This window comes from Silurus aristotelis (genome assembly GCF_946808225.1).
Source record: "Silurus aristotelis genome assembly, chromosome: 3".
Lineage (NCBI taxonomy): Eukaryota > Metazoa > Chordata > Actinopteri > Siluriformes > Siluridae > Silurus > Silurus aristotelis.
Genome location: NC_139576.1, coordinates 23,133,837 through 23,151,983, shown reverse-complemented (window position 1 = coordinate 23,151,983; position 18,147 = coordinate 23,133,837). Strand labels below are relative to the sequence as shown.

Below are 18,147 nucleotides of genomic sequence, written 5' to 3'. Positions count from 1 at the left end.
TAATAATAATAATAATAATAATAATAATAATAATAATAATAATAATAATAATAATAATAATCCCCTCCCCCTTCCTCATTTCCCTGTCCCCCTCCCTCCTCCCTCTGAGAGACCGGCGGCGGCCATTTTCTCCCCGCGGTGCTCCGCTCTCCGAGTGCGGAAGTGACTGTAAACTTCACAGTGCGGGTGAAAGGGTTCCGCCTTACATTCATCCTGTCCCCGACACTTCTAGCTGGGGTTTTTTCTGTTCTTCACCAAGGCATCTACGCTCGTTTAACAGGAGGAATGGCTGGGAGATTACCGGCGTGTGTGGTGGACTGCGGTACAGGGTAAAGTATTTTCAATTCCTCAGTAAATCAGATCCACTGGCGGCAGCAGCAACAGCAGCAGCAGCAGCAGCCCTGTCAGCTCTGGGGTGTGTAGCGCTAGCAAGCTAACTGCTTCGCTATTTCAGTACAGAACTCGTTTAAAAATCTCATTATGTATTTACTCTTGTCGTGATTTTCCTTTGTGTAATTTAAAGGATTTATTTTGCCCTGAGGCAGAGACATTTGTAAGTAACACACGGTGCAGTAGTATGGGTGGAGGCTATGAGAGCAGCTAGCAGGCTAGACTGTATTTTTGCCTTCACTGGTTTGCTAGCTCCGTTTCGAAAATGTCTATCTGTCTGACGGGACACGCATTTTAATATTGGACATGTAGGTACAGAATGCACACGTGGGAACACGATTATGAGCGGTATTTATTAAAGAATCTATTTAATCGATGCTGAATTCTGCAAAAGTCATTCTAATGATTGCCGAAGCTCTGCGCCTGCGCACTCGGAACTTCCTAATTTTATTGACAGCGCTCGCCGCTTCCTGCTTCTCGCCTTTGAGTCCATATATGGTGCTGTTCGGCATTTCACCGTGCATTTAGTAGCGTTTATGTGCTACTCGCTTCTATAGTCTTTCTCTATATTCCTTAGATTATCCTCTTCTCTTACAAAAATGGACTTTTCCCCCTCGTAGTGGGCTTGTGATCATTGTAAAACTGCAGCTGGGTCTCCGAATCAGACGCTTCGCTTCCTCAGGAGGAGGAACAAGAAGAGCATTATATTCAGCCTAAAGCAGCTTTATTGTAGCCTTTGTATGTTTTTCTAACTGGTTAAGCCCAGCAGTCTTTACATGCACTGCATAAGAGCTTTAATTTAGGAGTTTTCCCCACCACTTAATTCTGTTTATAGCTTTAATAACATCTTTTTTTCTAACATGTCCAAAGTTGCATGCAAACAAGAAGATCTCGGTAAAAAAAAAAAAAAAAATCATCAGTGACAAAAAAACGTAATGCACACACATGCATCTATAACCTGTTGTAATAATGCTTTAGGAATCTGCAGGCAGCTCTGATTTCCTATCACACTGATCAGATTTCTTTTAGGTGCCCAATAATGATCTAATTATCTCAGGCTCAGGTACTGGTTTCCAACCGTGGTTCTAGATTCCCCCTGGACACATCATACACACCTGATCTTATAAATCAGATCCTTCCTTGTTAAATTTAAGTGGATGTGTTGGAGCACTGAGATGTACTTCAAGACCAGGAGTACAAAGACTGTGTCCAGGATCATGATACGCAGCCATAAACTATGTGCTTGTATTGGATCGGTTAACATCTGCAATGATACAGATACTTGGTACTCACTAAGGAAAAGTATCGGAAACTAGTATATGAGGTGAGGCATCAAGGCGGACCGGAAACTAGTACAGGGTGTGAGGCATCCAAAGAGCTACATTCCACTGGATTAAATATCAGAGCATGTGTTAGAAAGTAGAGAACTTAAATATGTTTGTGAGATTCAGAAACGGGTGGATGGCTGTGTGTAGTCTCTATTAACTTATCTCTTCCTGTTAAAGGAGCTAGTTCTTATCTGTGCTTCCTGGCAAAAAAATTGTCAGACACTCTACCTAAAGCTAGGAGTTTAACATGCAAGCAGAAGTGCAAAAAAACTTTTTCCGTCTGTAACACGCGCACACACGCAGGCATTCTAATAATGTTTTGCATGGTATGATTTTACTGTACTACCCCTGCTCTATAGTTTATATCTCAGTCTATCACAGATGAATGTTTCTTGATATAAAAAGTATAACTATACAATCAGATATCGGACTGTATCTGGTCTGTTTAATACACAGTAGTTAGGTGTTAGCATGTAGAAACTTGAACATTCCATGGTGCATACCTTTCCCTCCTCCCCCTCTTTACTTTTGAGCAAAGCAAAGCAAACCAGCATCTGTTCTCAGTATGAATGAGAGAGTGGTTCATTTCGTAGCTTCAGATGTGCCCAAGTGTGCATGTGTGTCAGATGTGTGAAAGCTTCACATCCTCTCTCGCTTGCTGACCCACACTTCTCCTCGGTTTTAGTCTGCAAAACTGCTTTTTATAACTCTGGCCTCTAACGTAATGGAGTAATATAACCCACATCATGCAGAAACAACCTCCACTTCCCTTTACACTGCCTCTAAGAGTCACTGCTACAGAATTCATTTCTTTTGACCTTTTATCCACTTCGTAGTTGTTGTTCGTTTATCTGAGCGATATTGAATGACCCTTAAAAAACATTTACAGTTTGCTATGGTTAAAATCTATTACTTCCTTTTTTTTTTTTTTTTAATAAAAGAAAACGCTAAGAACTTTAGTGAACTAATATATTTTAATAACTCATTAATCCAGTAGTTTTCCTTTTCCCCCAATTCAGAGGAAGAATGGGGGGATTCTTCCTCTTGGCAACTTGGGTATTTTTTAAACATTTTTTACGAACGTACTTCTGAATATTTAAAAAAAAATAATTCTGCTCTTTTATTATTGTGCATATATGGACGTATTTTTCTTTTAGCCCCTCGTGTTGCTTTTTGGTGGGCCTGTTTTGGGACTCCAACACCATTCGGTTATCCAAACGAACTCATGCCTACAACTACACACATTACGCATGCATAACAGTTAGATGAGCTCTTAACACATGCACAAAGGCTGTTTTAACTCCTTTTACCACTAAGCAAATGATCAAGACCTAATCTAGAGGCACTCTAATTCAAGGCAGCATAAAGACTGTACAGGTACTTGATGGAGCTAGTGAGGCTACAGGTCAAAATTTTTATTTTTTTATTCTTTGCTGAGTTTCATCACTACTGTACCTGTACTGATCTTCTGCTTACTAGACATCAGCATTCTGTGGTCAGGAAATTTCTTTAACAAAGAAGATGTGCTTTATTAAGCTGATGTTTTTGTGGCGATGAGGCAGTCCATTAGTTCACAAATCTGAATTTAAGCTTCATAGAGAAAGTACAAACTGATGATGGTTATGGCTCTGCACATTTGGTAATATAATACTGATATGGTGAGTGTAATCTGTTTTTTAATAGCAGAACTTTCATTTTCAGTGCGGTTTTAATAAGTGAAAAAATAAAAAGTATCTTTTTTTTTTTCCAGTTTTAACGTTAATATTTTGGTCGGTTTGTTAGAAAACCTCGGCTATATGCAAAGATGTACATCATGTATCAAGATGATATTTTTAGCAGTTGTTGCCTTGGAGCCTGCATGATCTGAAGCATAATGACTGGAATTTATAAAGACAACACCCAATATGTTTTTGTCAAACCGAGCAATGACAGAACAACTACAGGCTGTTGCTGTATGTCAGACAGCATGATGGGAGCAGAGCACTTGCATTAAGAAGAAATTAGAGGCTTGTGTGTTGTCAGCTGGGTGTAAAGCTGCAAAGGATGAGCTCTGTAGTCTGCAGGGATCTCAGCGATATATCAGCCAAAGTAGTTCCAAAACTGAATGCATAGAAAATGAATTGTGCTGTAAAAAAATTAATAGATGAAATTGTAACTAATGCTGCTCATAAGGGGCCTTCAGAATTCAAATTGCTTATAAGTGCTGTTTAACTCCAGTCATGTTTTCTCTTTCTGTGTTTCAGATATACTAAACTGGGATATGCAGGAAACACAGAACCTCAGTTCATCGTACCATCATGTGAGTGCAACCGTATCGCTTGAACCTAAAGACCAATAAATGACTCGAGTGTCAGGATTTAGTTTGCAGTCTTGTTATTCAGATCTTTTTCTCAATGCATCAGGGAGACAGTCTGATTCTTTAACTTCGTACAAATGTAATTTTGTGGGGTTTTTTTTTTAAATCCCTGCAGCCACAATTTCTCCCATTTAAAAGAAAATTGTAATTTCAGGATGTCTATAGTAAAACCCATTAACCTAACCACATCAGGTTGGTGTTTCTAAGGTGATTAAACACTTGGGGCTATTCTTATTGAGAAACAAAACAGAAATCAAAGTCTGATGCCAGTGAGAAATGACCTTGTTCCAGTTAGTAATGTTTTTCCATTGATCTCCTGTAATTAGTATTTCAGTTTTTATTTGGTTAGCTGTGACTCATTCTATCATATTTCTAGTCATATATTTCTTCAGCTACTAATAATTTATGAACAGGTTGCTAATCACTTGGCGATCCTGAGATCAAATTGTGTATGGCATCAAAGTAACTAAAAAATGTGAGAGAATGTATAGGAAGTGGAAAGAAAGCATTCCAGATCAGATCCTTGCGCATGCTTTGACTTTCCAAATTATCATAATATGATGTATGCAAGCACTTAAACACTCTTTTGATGTTATGGGCACTTTAAAGTCTAATCGTTGTGCGTGTTGTCTCGTTGGTTTCGTGATCAATTGTAGAAATTAGAACAGAACTGTAATTGTCTGACCAATTAGGACTGTGCTTTGACAAATCCTATTGTTTGTGGAGAAATATTTCCAGTTCTATCTTGTTATATAATGAAATACAAATGATATAACAAGAAGATGTATTATTACTTCAAATTTAAATCATCTACATTCATACACAGGTAGAGGTTGAAGCAAATGCTGCCTGTGTATTGATGTGACTGAATGAATGGTGTACTGCAGTTTTTTCTTGCGGTAATGTTTTCTGCGGCCAGTTTCATTATACCGCATCATCCTCTGCCGTTACTCAGGCATCGCCATCAAAGAGTCGGCGAAAGTGGGAGACCAGGCCCAGAGAAGGATGATGAAAGGTGTGGATGACCTCGACTTCTTCATCGGAGACGAGGCTATCGACAAGCCTACATACGCAACCAAGGTGATTTCTACACTACATTTAACATGACCATGAAGCTGGTAAAAACCGGTGCTCATTACAAAATAGATTCAAGCACAAATGATCTAGCTTCCTTTTTAATTTTGTCTATCTTTACATACAGTGGCCTATCAGGCATGGTATCGTTGAGGATTGGGATCTAATGGAGAGGTTCATGGAGCAGGTCATCTTTAAGTATCTGAGGGCGGAGCCTGAAGATCACTACTTTCTGCTGGTTAGTCATACACCACTGCAGTATGGACACACACACACACACACACACACACACACACACACACACACGTATCTAATGCAGAACAAATGGTTCCAGTTATTTTGTTTTAAAATAATATGGCTGAACTCTACTGTTTAAAGAAATACTTTTTCCATTTCAGTAGATGTTCCAGTGTATATATTTTTTTATATATTTATTTATATTACTGTTTCTAACAGGTTGTCAGATACACTTCACTGTAGACTTCATTGGTTGTGAATATCCTACCAGTTGTGTGGTTTTTATTAGAGAGCTTGTTTTGGTGATGTTTGTTTATCTTTTATTCTTGTCAGCACTTTGTAGACATCAGAGGTACCATTATGGGTTTATTGTGTACCACTCACTTAAGTTGGCTGTGAACTTCATATACGAAAAAAAAAACCTGAAATAAAAAGTCCGATGCTCCTATTCAGGTTCAGGTTCCCTGGAACACATTTAGAACCGCATGAGTTATTATAGCTTATACAGTTAATGAAAGAGGCATAATTTATTCTCGTATTATCTGGTGTCAGCCAGATGTAAATGGTATCCATTTTACATCTGGTTCCTCTCAGGGTTTCTTCCTCTTGCTGTCTTAGGCAGATTTTGTTTGCCATTCTTGCCTTCCTCATTATGGATACATTTCCATTTTATATCCAGATGTTTGTAAAGTTGCTTTGTTAAAATATCCTAAGACATTGGACTTTTCATCAGACAATTGTTGTGTTCAAATCCCAGCACTGCCAATCTGCTGCTCCTAAACCCTTGAGCAAAGCCCTTAACCCTCAACTGTGTTAGTTTTCAGAGATGATTGTCGCAGTGTATAAGGGTGTTTGCTAAATTATGTAAATATCCACTGTGTTGTACATCTGTAAAATTCCCACACAGGATTTATTTTCTTTCCACTTCAGCGTAAGCAACATTTTTGTTACAACATAAGTGAAAATCTAAAATGGATTTTTCCCAATGTGGATGTGGATATATGTGCATTAATAGTGAATCTTTTTCAGACCGAGCCTCCTCTAAACACACCCGAGAACCGAGAATACACTGCAGAGATCATGTTCGAGTCCTTCAATGTGCCGGGACTCTATATCGCCGTGCAGGTATCGCAAGCGCACACAACTTCTTCATTGATATTATTGTTTTTATTGTTTGTGAAGTGATTGTTCTGCATGTTTATACAGTATTGTATTGCTTGTCTTTGAAGCGACATTTTGTTCCTGTTTATACTTCTATATGGATGTTGGAGTTCATCTTTTTTCTCTACTTACCTGTGAGCATGGTGTATTTACATAAGTATGATTTGGGATTTTTTTGCACACATTTTCAGGCAGTTTTGGCTCTAGCAGCATCCTGGACTTCTCGGCAGGTTGGAGAGAGGACTCTGACCGGTACAGTAATTGACAGTGGAGATGGTGTCACTCACGTCATCCCTGTGGTCAGTCACATACCACACACGCACCCACGCACAACACATACTCTGCATCTGTACAGTGCAAACCGGTCTCATTGACTTTCTGTTTATTTTTATACCCAATTGAGCTTATAAATGAAATGATAAGGAAATGACAGTCTTTGTGCCTCGCTCTGCAATTTCCTGCACTGAGCTTAATGATTGAAGGCTACCCATTAATCCGTTGGTAAAGTGTTTGATTTGTTGCTTTGCTCTGGCTGTGATTGGAAGATAATGTTGATTTGCTTTGTTGCTTTACTGTGTTCTAGGCAGAAGGCTATGTGATTGGCAGCTGCATAAAGCACATTCCCATTGCAGGCCGTGACATTACCTACTTCACACAGCAACTGCTGAGGGAGAGAGAGGTGGGAATTCCACCTGAGCAGTCTCTCGAGACTGCTAAAGCCGTCAAGGTAAGCATGCGCTCGTGTAATTGAATTATAATTGAATCACCAAACTTTCGGGTATCCGCAGAGCCACGTCCTAACTGTCCAACTGAAGCACAAACCCTTCATTTTTAATTTGATTAATCCTCAAATTTTAATTGCACTCTTTAAATTTGGTTTAATGAGAGTAGGACAGGCTGGAAGTTCTTAAACCTTAGTGAGAATGCTGTAGCTGATTTTTAAAAAGAACAACTCCATGTAAATCTCTAAAGTGCTTTAGGGCAACTCCAGCATTATGCAGGTCACAGAGGAACTCGTATTGACTTGCAAAGTGGCTCGTTGCCTGCGTAGAGCTCAGCACCAGTGCGAATGTTTGCATATCGGGCCATGTAGTATTTCAGAGTGAACACAGACCAGCATTCATTTATTTACATATCATAGAATTATCGCAGGGTTATCTGCATTACAGATTTGACATTACATGCAGTGTTTGTTTTGACTCAAAAGTTTTCAACAGATCCTGTGAGCTTTGGATCAAACCAATACAGAAAACTTTTCTTTTTGTTCATATACATATATGCTACTGAAGGGGAAGGTTGAGTTCTAGACCTGAGGTTTTTTTCTTACATTAATGGTTATGATGATTACATATGCAACCATGAGATTTCTGAATTTAACACTGAATGAAAAATCAGAACTTTTTATAATTCAGCTCCAGTCTAGCTGTACTGTTTGGATTCAACTTAAATTTGTCCATTTCATGTAGCAGAGCAGTTAGCTACAGGAAACGTGCTGCTTTGTGCCAGAGTGTCCCTTGTGTTTTCTGGTTTAATGATGCAATTCTCTTTAAAAAGTCAGCATGAGGAAATTAAATGTACACCTAAATGGACAATTTGTGTAAGAGATTTGGCTACTATTAAAGTCGACGTTTGCTTAGCATTGCGTTTAAATGTTTGATATTTTTCAGACCGCAGCATTAATGTTTGTTTTGTGTATCTGCATCAGTTATTTCGTCAGACTTGAATTGCCGGGGTGATTTATATTCCTTCTGTGCATGCAGTTGGAAGATTGTGTGGGAGCTTAACTTGGATGAGCTTCGCTTAGTTTCGCATAATGAAGTTGTTCCCCCGGGCTTCCAGTCATTACTCTGACATGAGCCATTAGTTCTGACGCGGCCTTTTACTGGCATACAGCGGGGAAGTGTATTTCAGGGCGCAGACCCAAAATACTTTACGCAACAAATGTACGTGTGTGTGTTCTTTTTGTAGGAGCGCTTTAGTTATGTGTGTCCTGACCTGGTGAAGGAGTTTAATAAGTACGACACCGATGGCTCCAAATGGATAAAGCAGTACACCGGCATTAACGCCATCAGCAAGAAAGAGTTCACCATCGATGTGGGATATGAGCGCTTCCTTGGCCCAGAGATCTTCTTCCACCCTGAGGTCTGTAATACACACACACAGTACACACACATGCACACAGGGGGTGCTGCTCATTTCTTTAATTGCAGCTTCTCATTTCCTCTCCTTGCTTTTAAGCTCCTCTCTGAGGACATGAGGAAAAGATGGAAACAAGGACAGGAGAAATTGAGGGCAAATGTATCTGGCAAAAAGACCTTTCTCAATGAAGGTTTATTCTAAAACAAAAATTACCTATTTAAAAAAAAAAAAAAAAAAAGACTTGGGGAAAAAGAAATAGGAATTACCTTTGTATCCATAATCCAGTAGCCTCTTTTCGCTTCTTTCCTCAATTCCTCTGAGTGCATTTAAAGAATTGATTCATGCGTAAAGATGGCTTCAATTGATTTCTGAGTCACTGGCTAAAGAATGTAAGAATCAAGGATACATCAACTGGATTACTGAGGTGCACCCAGAGAGTAAAAAAAAAAAGCATGTGTTGAAAACATTATAGACCTTTTATATTCTACGCCTGTTTCTGACAGTTTGCCAATCCGGACTTCACTCAGCCCATCTCAGAAGTGGTTGATGAGGTCATCCAGAACTGCCCCATTGATGTTCGTCGTCCCCTCTATAAGGTAAGTCTAGAAAGGAGCAGTTCACATGCATGATGCTGTATCATGACTGTAGTGCTGTTTGCACTAGGGTGCCATAACTTTCTTCACAAAATGAGAACTGGTTTCTAGTCAGAATCCAATTCAGGGAACTCGCAATACACTGTGGTCAATTACATTTATTGAGTTGTCATTGTTGCTTATTTCACAGGTTGCTCGGATTCATGAATGGTGGTTTTAATCTAATACACTGTCTTCTTTTTCAGTAACCAGAAGTCATAATAATAATTGTGTATTACTGTACACAGTTATATAATTAGCCTAATATTTAAATAGGTCATAATTTGTGCTGTGGAGGTTTTTGTTAAAGTATCCTTAGTTCCATAAACTTTGAGAAAACCCTCCCTCATCCCACAACTCTGACCGTGTCTCCCCTGTAGAATATTGTTCTGTCAGGAGGTTCTACCATGTTCCGTGATTTTGGCCGGCGTCTGCAGAGGGACCTGAAGAGAACTGTGGATGCTCGTCTCAAACTGAGCGAAGAACTCAGCGGTGGCAAATTGAAGGTATGAATGAGAGCTTCTGCACTAGAATAAAGTGAAGGATGGGGAAAAAAGGGATTTTTTTTGGTAATTCTCTTTTCTTATATGTGCGGTCATTATTCCCTTGCAGCCCAAACCTATCGACGTGCAGGTCGTCACTCACCACATGCAGCGCTACGCCGTGTGGTTCGGAGGATCCATGCTGGCCTCAACAGTGAGTTACACATAAATAATGCAAACATTACTCTATAACAGGGCTGTATTACTCAAACAAATTCTACTGTTAATAACTGATACAGATAGGACATGAGGTGCAATCCTCAATCTGGAGAAAGCATGATGCGTTTACAGCAGCTTTATTGACTGCCTGCTCCTGGCTGCTGTGGTTCAAATGAGGTTACTGATGGTCCATATTTTGGAAGATAAACACATTAGAGCATATGGCAAACAGGTGCAGCAGTCCTGCAGGATTCACAAGACCTGATAGCATTTGCTGACATTTCTACTTCTGTGTTTCTCGTGTTTCCGTGGGCACAGTGATATTGTTCATATTTGATTTAAAAAGAAAGAAGTAAATGAACAAAAAGCCCAAAACTTTGCTCATATTGATGCAGCTACAGTTACAGATTGTGTTATACAGTATTACTTTTTTCTTTTTTGTCTCACTCCTTTTTTGGGAGAACCCAACATGCCTTTATGACACATTTCTTTGCTTGTGTGTGTGTGTTTTTTTTTTTCCTCCAATCAACTAGCCTGAGTTCTACCAGGTGTGTCACACCAAGAAGGATTACGAGGAAATAGGCCCCAGCATCTGTCGCCACAACCCTGTGTTCGGTGTCATGTCCTAAAGAGTCCACAGGCCTTCATATACACAAGGGATTGGGGTTGGGGTGGTCAGGGCTGGGGAGAACAAAAGAGCAGGCCACTGGAGAGAGAGAGCTCATTTCGGTTAACACCAAACCTGTCTGCTGGATCCAGATGATGAATGTTGTGTTTGTTTGTTCGTTCGTTTGTTCATGTTATTCCCAGTACAAGGGAGATTGCGATTACTAGACCAAAATGACTCCAGCTCTTCTCTGCCTCTGTTCGAAAATCTGTGGGAGTCTAATAATAAATAAAAAAAATCCCCCATTGAGTAAAATTACGAGTAAACAGTAATATTGTCATTCATTTTGTTATCGATGCAAAAGACTGCTGGTGTTATTCATGTTTAAAATAAAAAAGCGAATCAAGTGCTTTATCCCTTAAAAGGTCGACTCTGCCAGTCTTCTCCCCATCTTCCCAAGTTGTCATTGTCAAGGTGCATCATGTCCTTTAACAGGCAAAGCAGGGGGAAAACTCGGACCAGATTATAAAAAAAAACAAAAAAAGGACTGTTCTACAGCTTTGATTCTTCTTGTGCTTTTATTGTTTTCAAAAAAAATTATATATTTCTTTTTTTGCATTTTCATCAAATTAGTTTAAATATGTGACTGCTTTTACCTCCAATCATATTTACATTTTCTTTCCTAACAGGACAGAAATGCGTTTATCAATAATAATAATAATAATAATAGGATTATAATGAGCTTGAACAGGAATGACTATCGGACCAGTATTGCTAACCTAGTGGACTTTTATATTTCATTGAACACCAAATTACAGCAGGTTTGGATTTGTAAATGCGATGCCTAAAACATTCCAATAAAGGCTTAAAAATGTTTCTACAAAATTGCTGTCTTCCTTTTGATTTTGATTTGGAGTGTACAGTGCCCAAACCACTAATATTATCTTGTGTTCAGCATCTTTTCTCATTTACATTTATGGCACCTGAGCAACCCAAAGCTATAGGTGTAGGGGCCTTGCCCAGGGGCCCAGCAGTGACCGTTTGTTGTGGCTGGGATTTGAACCCGCAAGCTTTAAGATTCAAAGTCCAATGCCTTAACCACACAGCTACCACCTCCACCAAACATAATCACTCATTTTGAGTATTGCAGAAGTATTTTTTAGTGGTTACATTAGAGATGTTTATTCTCTAATTCCCTGCGTTGGTTCTTTTCATTGGTCTTAAGGCACCATTCATTTCAAGTTATTATAGAATTGTTCTGGGAGACAGGAAATGAAAACATTTTGGGTAACGATAAAATAATAATATCATCAATATTAGTTGTTAGATTGAGGAAACAGATGTGTGTAATGGGAAGAAACTCTGCCTGTTTTTATTTGTCCTTGCAGAGACCTGTAAGAGCAGATGCAATATTGATGAAACAAGCTTTATCCTGGAAACCCTTGTGGGCAATTTTCTGTCATTACTTGGTATTTCTACTTTGCTAGGTTTCATCTCGGGGAAATGTTTCTTACATTTAGCATTTCATCATTTTTACAGTTTATCGAACCCTTCTATTCATAAGTATGAATGTATTGCATCCTTACAGTTATTGTTTATGTATTCTTAAATATTTACATTCAGTAAAAATTCATATCTGCCTGCACACTATTTGATTTTGACATTTAACTATAATTGCACTGCTTTGATGAAAAATCTTCCCAGCAAGCGGGCATGTTCTATTCCTGCAATGCTTCAGCTGGCAGCTAGAGGGCATTGTTTCACTATAAACCGTAAGCAATGTGGCTCTCAAACAAATGAATGCAGCCATTATTTACTGCAGTATCCTGAAAGCCTACAGAAGCATGACTCACATGGCTTTTATTTACAAAAAGAATTTACACAATGACTATAAAAAAATATATGGTTCATTATTCACTTTTGGCATATAATCTTAGACTTGGCTTCTGTAAGGCTGCTTCATCCATCTGCAATGGAATTAGGTTTGTGTGTGGATGGACACAACCTTGCGTTACAGCTCTTGATTTGATCCGTGCACCATGCTGACATGAGGAAATTGTCAGAACTATTGTAATGAATTAACTGTGAATGCTTCCGATGACTTCTAACTCTTTATAATGAACGTGGGGAAAAAAAAGTGGTGAGATCATGAATATCTTAAGAGGAGGAAGATATGTCAGATTTCCTATCATGGCATTGCAAAATATAATATTTGGTCTGTTTTGGAAGCTTTTACAGATATTTTTCTTTAGATTTTATTCTTACAAAAAACTAAATGCTTAAAAGTCAAGTTTCCTTCCTACCAGTGGAACGTCTACTAAGCTATTTCTCTGATAAATCAGGTAAAACCCTGAACTACTGCTCATTGTTCTGCAAGTACGGTTTTCAGCTAATAAACCTATTTCTTGTCATTGCGTGGCTTTTTCAATCTACCACTGGTTTATCATTTCCTGGCTCTCGCACACCACAGATGTAGGTTAGTTTATGAAGCCAACAATGTGCAAGGCAGAAGGCAACAAGAAATAAAGTATGGGGCGAACGTGGATGAGACAGAGGGAGTCATTGATGTAAACATGCCTGAGAACAAAGACGTGATCAGCATCATCTTTTTTCTGTGTGTGTTCTATATGGTGGATGTTTAGACTGGATACATACAAAAAAAATTTTTTTTAATCGCTTAACAATTGTTTTACTGATGTGCCAAGTCTCAAATTAGCACCAAAATCCGCCATGATGCACACAACTAACCCTCTGGGGGAACAAATGCACCGGCACGTTTTGTGGCATTTTATACTTTTGTAAAACAAAGAAAACATACAGGGGGCGCTCACTGCAGTCTCTGTCTCCTCTCTTCACCGACACAAATAAAACAACCTGAGTTTCAGTGAAAACTTGCCTTACAAACATAGAAAGGTTCGAAAGGTGTACTTTTACATTAGGTTCTATGCAATTGTGCGTCTCCAACTTTTTGGTAATAGTTTGGGAAAGAACCAGATATAGCTGGAAAAAACAGGTGTCCAAATACTTGTCATAATACCTAATAAAAAAATATATAATTATTTTAATGAATATATCAAAGGAATTATCAGTTATAGTTGTAAATAAGATTGAATTAAGTGTAACATAATGTAGTACATCCTATGATTTTATTTTAAACCTGCGATTATAGTTTACTATAAAAAAACAGTATAGTATTGAAACATCACAAACATCAAGTTCATTTCTTTAGCAAATCCTGCACTGCATGTGTTCCACATGCCTTAACTTTTCAATTTCGTACTGGCTTTGTGGCTGTGGCATTAATATTCACACCATTACCTGTTGTAAAACTGCATCAGTCTGTCTGTCATTTAAACAAGTGCTGAACGATGGATTCAATTAGGCCGTAAGGACTGCGGCTGCTAAAAGATTGATGAGACACTGCACAAAGTGTGGGTGTAATAGATGCTATTGAGCTAACTAAGAAATCTTGTTCTGTTACTGACATGGGTGGTGTTGCAAAGTACATAAAGGAATGGAAGTACAGCTACAATAAAACACATGACAGTTGAAGACACTCCATCAAGCATTACAATGGCATAGACGGCATTTCAATTTTCTGTATATCTTCATATTAAAGTTATTACAGTCACACAAAATTAATATATATATATATATATATATATATATATATATATATTACACTGCTTGTATTGCTATTACTGCTATGACTATTTGAACAACTAATACAAATTTATCATACTAATTCATATTTGCCATGCATTATTCATATTTATTATTTATAAATAATTTATAATTTATATTTATATGCATAACCATATGCAGTAAAGTGCTTTTTATGACTCTTTTTCTCTAACTTTATAAGAATAAAGGATTAAAAAGTATATAGAAAAATCTAAATTAAACAATAAATAAACAAATAATAAATTAAATTGAACATTTAAATAATTTACAAAGGAAACTGGATATAGAGTAAACATGTAGTTTAAATGCAGGCAGTATTGCACATTAAATAATTCTGGGGAAAATGTATGTAAATGTAAGTATTAGTGGTGATAACTCAGTGGTTAAAACATTAGACTCTGGTCACAAATTAAATCTCAGCATCACCAAGCTGCCATTGCTGGGCCCTTGAGCAAGGCCCTTAACTCTCAACTGCTCAGTTGTAAGTTGCGCTGGATAAGGGGGTCTGCCAAATGTCATAAATGTAAGTATGTTGTGCAAAGCATGTCCCTGATGGCAACAGTGAGAGCAGTGCATTGTTTGGATGGCTGAGGTCCCTTATTATCTTCCTGGCCTTGGTTTAGCACCGCTTGGAGTAAATTATACTGCTACTACTATGATTTTCAGTTCAGTTTGATTTTAATTAAATTGTATTTTTATAGAGCTTTTATATTGTCGACATTTTCATAAAGGAGGTTGACAGAAATATAAAAATTTTAGATATTTAAAATATATAAATGTGTCCTGTAAGAGCAAGCCAGAGTCTATTGCTACAATGACTACTATTACTAATACTAGTGTTATTACTGCATGTATAACTACAACTTATCCTCCTGCTACAACTGTACAGTAGTAGTAGTAGTAGTAGTAGTAGTAGTAGTAGTAGTAATGCATAGCACATTGTTAGATCCTTATAGACTTACATACTACTTTTCCCAAGATTATAGCATGGAATTACCTAACATCCAGTAAAGCAAATTTGCTCTGAGTGTATGCTGAATATGGTGACATTGTGAAATGTGGCTGGTAAAAAAGTGCCCCATCAATACTGACACAATTTTGAAACCTGAAATTTAGGCAGCAAATATCAATATAAATAGCATTTACACAGGCCATTAAACAAGAAATATATGCCATCTGTGAGCCAAAGTAAAAATTTGGTACTTTATCTGAGTGCCATCAGCACACACCAATAAAATGTAAATTACCTGCCTGGTACTGGGTAGGTTCCCATTGTGCTGCCAAAACCGCTCTGATCCATCTAAGCATGAGCACTGTGAAACCACTGAAGGTGTACTGTGGTATCCGACACTAGAATTTTAGCTGCAGCTCCTTTAAGTCCTGTAAATTGTAAGTTTGAGACTCCATGGAATGGATTTTGTTTATCCATCACATTTCACAGATGCCTGATTGGATTGATATCAGGGGAATATGAAGGCCAAATGAACACCTTAAACTCTAATGTTCCTCAAACCATTCCTGAACAACAAAGCATTGGATTGCCTCTGCTGCATTGCCTTCTTATAATAGTGCATGCTGGTGCCATCTCTTCTCCATGTAAGCAAAGCACACACCTGGCCATCCACATGACATAAAAAAAAGCATGATTCATAAGATCAGGCTTTCTGCCATTGCTGCATGGTCCAGTTCTAATAGTCTTGTGGCTACTTTTTGGCAGTCGATCTTATACACGTCCAGCTGTGACAAATTTCTATCTTTTTCTTTCAGCTATTTCTGCTACAATTGCTCTTCTTTGAGATCAGACCTGACAGGCTAGCCTTTGCTCCCATAAAATTATTGAGCCCTGGATGCCTACGACCTTTTGTTGGTTTAACAGCTGTCCTTTCTTAGACCACTTGTTGTATGTACTCACCATTGCATGCTATTTTGGTGAAGCTCTGATCCAGTCTTCTCGCTATTACAATCAACTTTGGAATCAACTGTTCCTTTGCTGCTATATACAGTATTACCCACCCCATGACAGGAGCCATTGTAACAAGATCGTTAATGTATCTGTCAATGATTATAATGAAAAACTGAGTTGTCCATAACTGAAAAATGAGTTGTCCGTGGGGAGACCTGACCTCTCGGGTGCTGTCTAGTAACTAAATCCAGCTGGTATAAAATAAATCTGGTTCAAATAAGATAAATATTGTATTCTTCATTTTCTCAGTGTTTTTCCCATTATTTACAAATAGCAGGTCAAAGTGGAGTTTATGTGTTAATTTATGAAGCATTAGTTGTTGCATGTGTCAGCAGGATCTAAAATGAATTTCAGGATCTTGAGATTACAGTTCTTCTAACCAATCTATAATTTACTGACTATCAATCAGGGCAAAGAAGGAACCTTTTCACTTAAAATACATTTTAGACAACCTTTATATTCATAAGTTGTATATTCAGTGGAATGTAATAGAAATACTGTCATGTTTTGGTGATTTTTTTCTGTTTATAGGCAGTAAAAGATTTTTACACCATACACTAGATTAGACAACAATATGTACAATTCTGTATCTCTTGGAGCAATATGCATTATTACCAATGGTTCTCTTTGCCTTGAATCAACTCCCATCTTGGAAAATGTTGGTGAATAGGAAGAACAAAGATTTTGCATGCTTGTTTCCTGATCCCAAACAGATACATGGTTTGGAGGGTGTGCGGTTCACAGATAATTATCCACTCTGTTGATTGGATGATTTGTTGTAGCCTGGCCTTGTCATGTGTTGTGGATGAGCCGAACCAGACTGTTCTGGAGGAGGTGAGAATGTACTCGGTGAAGGCCATGAGGCACTGAACCTACGCTGAATGAAAAGTACTGCACATTTTTTTATATCTGCTACTGATCTCTATTGGCAGAGGAGTTGATCTTAGACTGCCTTTTAAGGTTTTAGGAGATTTCAAAGGAAAGGCGGATGCACAAAATTACAATATTGCCAAAGGAATTTTAAATTTTCACAAATACACCAAGTAAACAACCCTTCAATCTTCAAACTCCAAGCAGACTCATTGCCATTGTGCATCAATCTGTCCAATTAGTGCTGTGTCATTTGCCAAGGGGTCCCTTAAGCTGAAGTGTAGTCCCTTAAGCTCAGTGAAGTGCTTTAAGGTGCTTTTTAAGATGCAATTTATGACAATGGACAAGACCAATTAACATTTACAACCTGAAACTAAAGATTGTTCGAGTGCATCTAAGCTGTGGCTCCAGAAACCCAAAATCGGAGATCCGAGATCTGCTTGATTAAGCACAATCCACCATGAACAAATTCAAACTCAATGTGTTCAAGTAGCTCACTGTAAAAGAAATAATCAATTTCTTTCTTGACTTATTAAAGAAAAGTCTAAATGGTAAATGCTGATTCATACATTTGTTTGCATTTGCATTTCTCTTATGAATTTGTATACTTTAAAACACAATTAAAATGCAGTTACCAAGTGTTTATTAATGTACTATAATGATTGGCAAATTGAAACTGCAAGTACAAAATCAATCTGACGTCGCATTTTCAATTTCTGCACGGGTCTGATTCTGCCATATTGAAAAAGGTAATAGCCAGCCTTCCATTTGCAATTGCACTTCATCATCCCTGCACTACATGGCTAAAAATATAAAATGCCTCTGCAATCCTTTTTGCATTTTCACTGTCGACAAAGTAGACTTGTCAATCAAACACTGTGGGTGGGAGTTTGGGAGGGACTGTTTTGGTGCACAGTGCAGCTCAGAGGAAGTGACGAAATCAGTATAAATTTGTCAAGTTAAATAGGAAGAAAACTATAAAGACAAGTGAAATGTTTGATTCTG

At 38.0% G+C, this 18,147-nt stretch overlaps 1 protein-coding gene and 1 long non-coding RNA gene across 2 annotated transcripts; one reads left to right on the top strand and one right to left on the bottom strand.

Moving 5' to 3' along the window:
- Positions 1-111: 111 nt before the first annotated feature.
- actr3 (actin related protein 3) lies at positions 112-11,510 on the top strand. Its single transcript, XM_083535920.1, has 12 exons — positions 112-329; positions 3,962-4,017; positions 5,030-5,154; positions 5,276-5,386; positions 6,415-6,510; positions 6,738-6,845; positions 7,130-7,273; positions 8,515-8,688; positions 9,189-9,281; positions 9,698-9,823; positions 9,930-10,013; positions 10,552-11,510. The coding sequence occupies exons 1-12, from the start codon at positions 286-288 to the stop codon at positions 10,645-10,647; spliced, it is 1,257 nt and encodes a 418-aa protein (XP_083392046.1). The 5' UTR covers positions 112-285; the 3' UTR covers positions 10,648-11,510.
- LOC310723177 lies at positions 9,202-9,505 on the bottom strand. The gene is made up of 2 exons (XR_014532609.1): positions 9,435-9,505; positions 9,202-9,385 (listed from the first exon to the last, which is right to left on the bottom strand). It is a non-coding gene; the product is annotated as an uncharacterized lncRNA (long non-coding RNA).
- Positions 11,511-18,147: the final 6,637 nt, after the last annotated feature.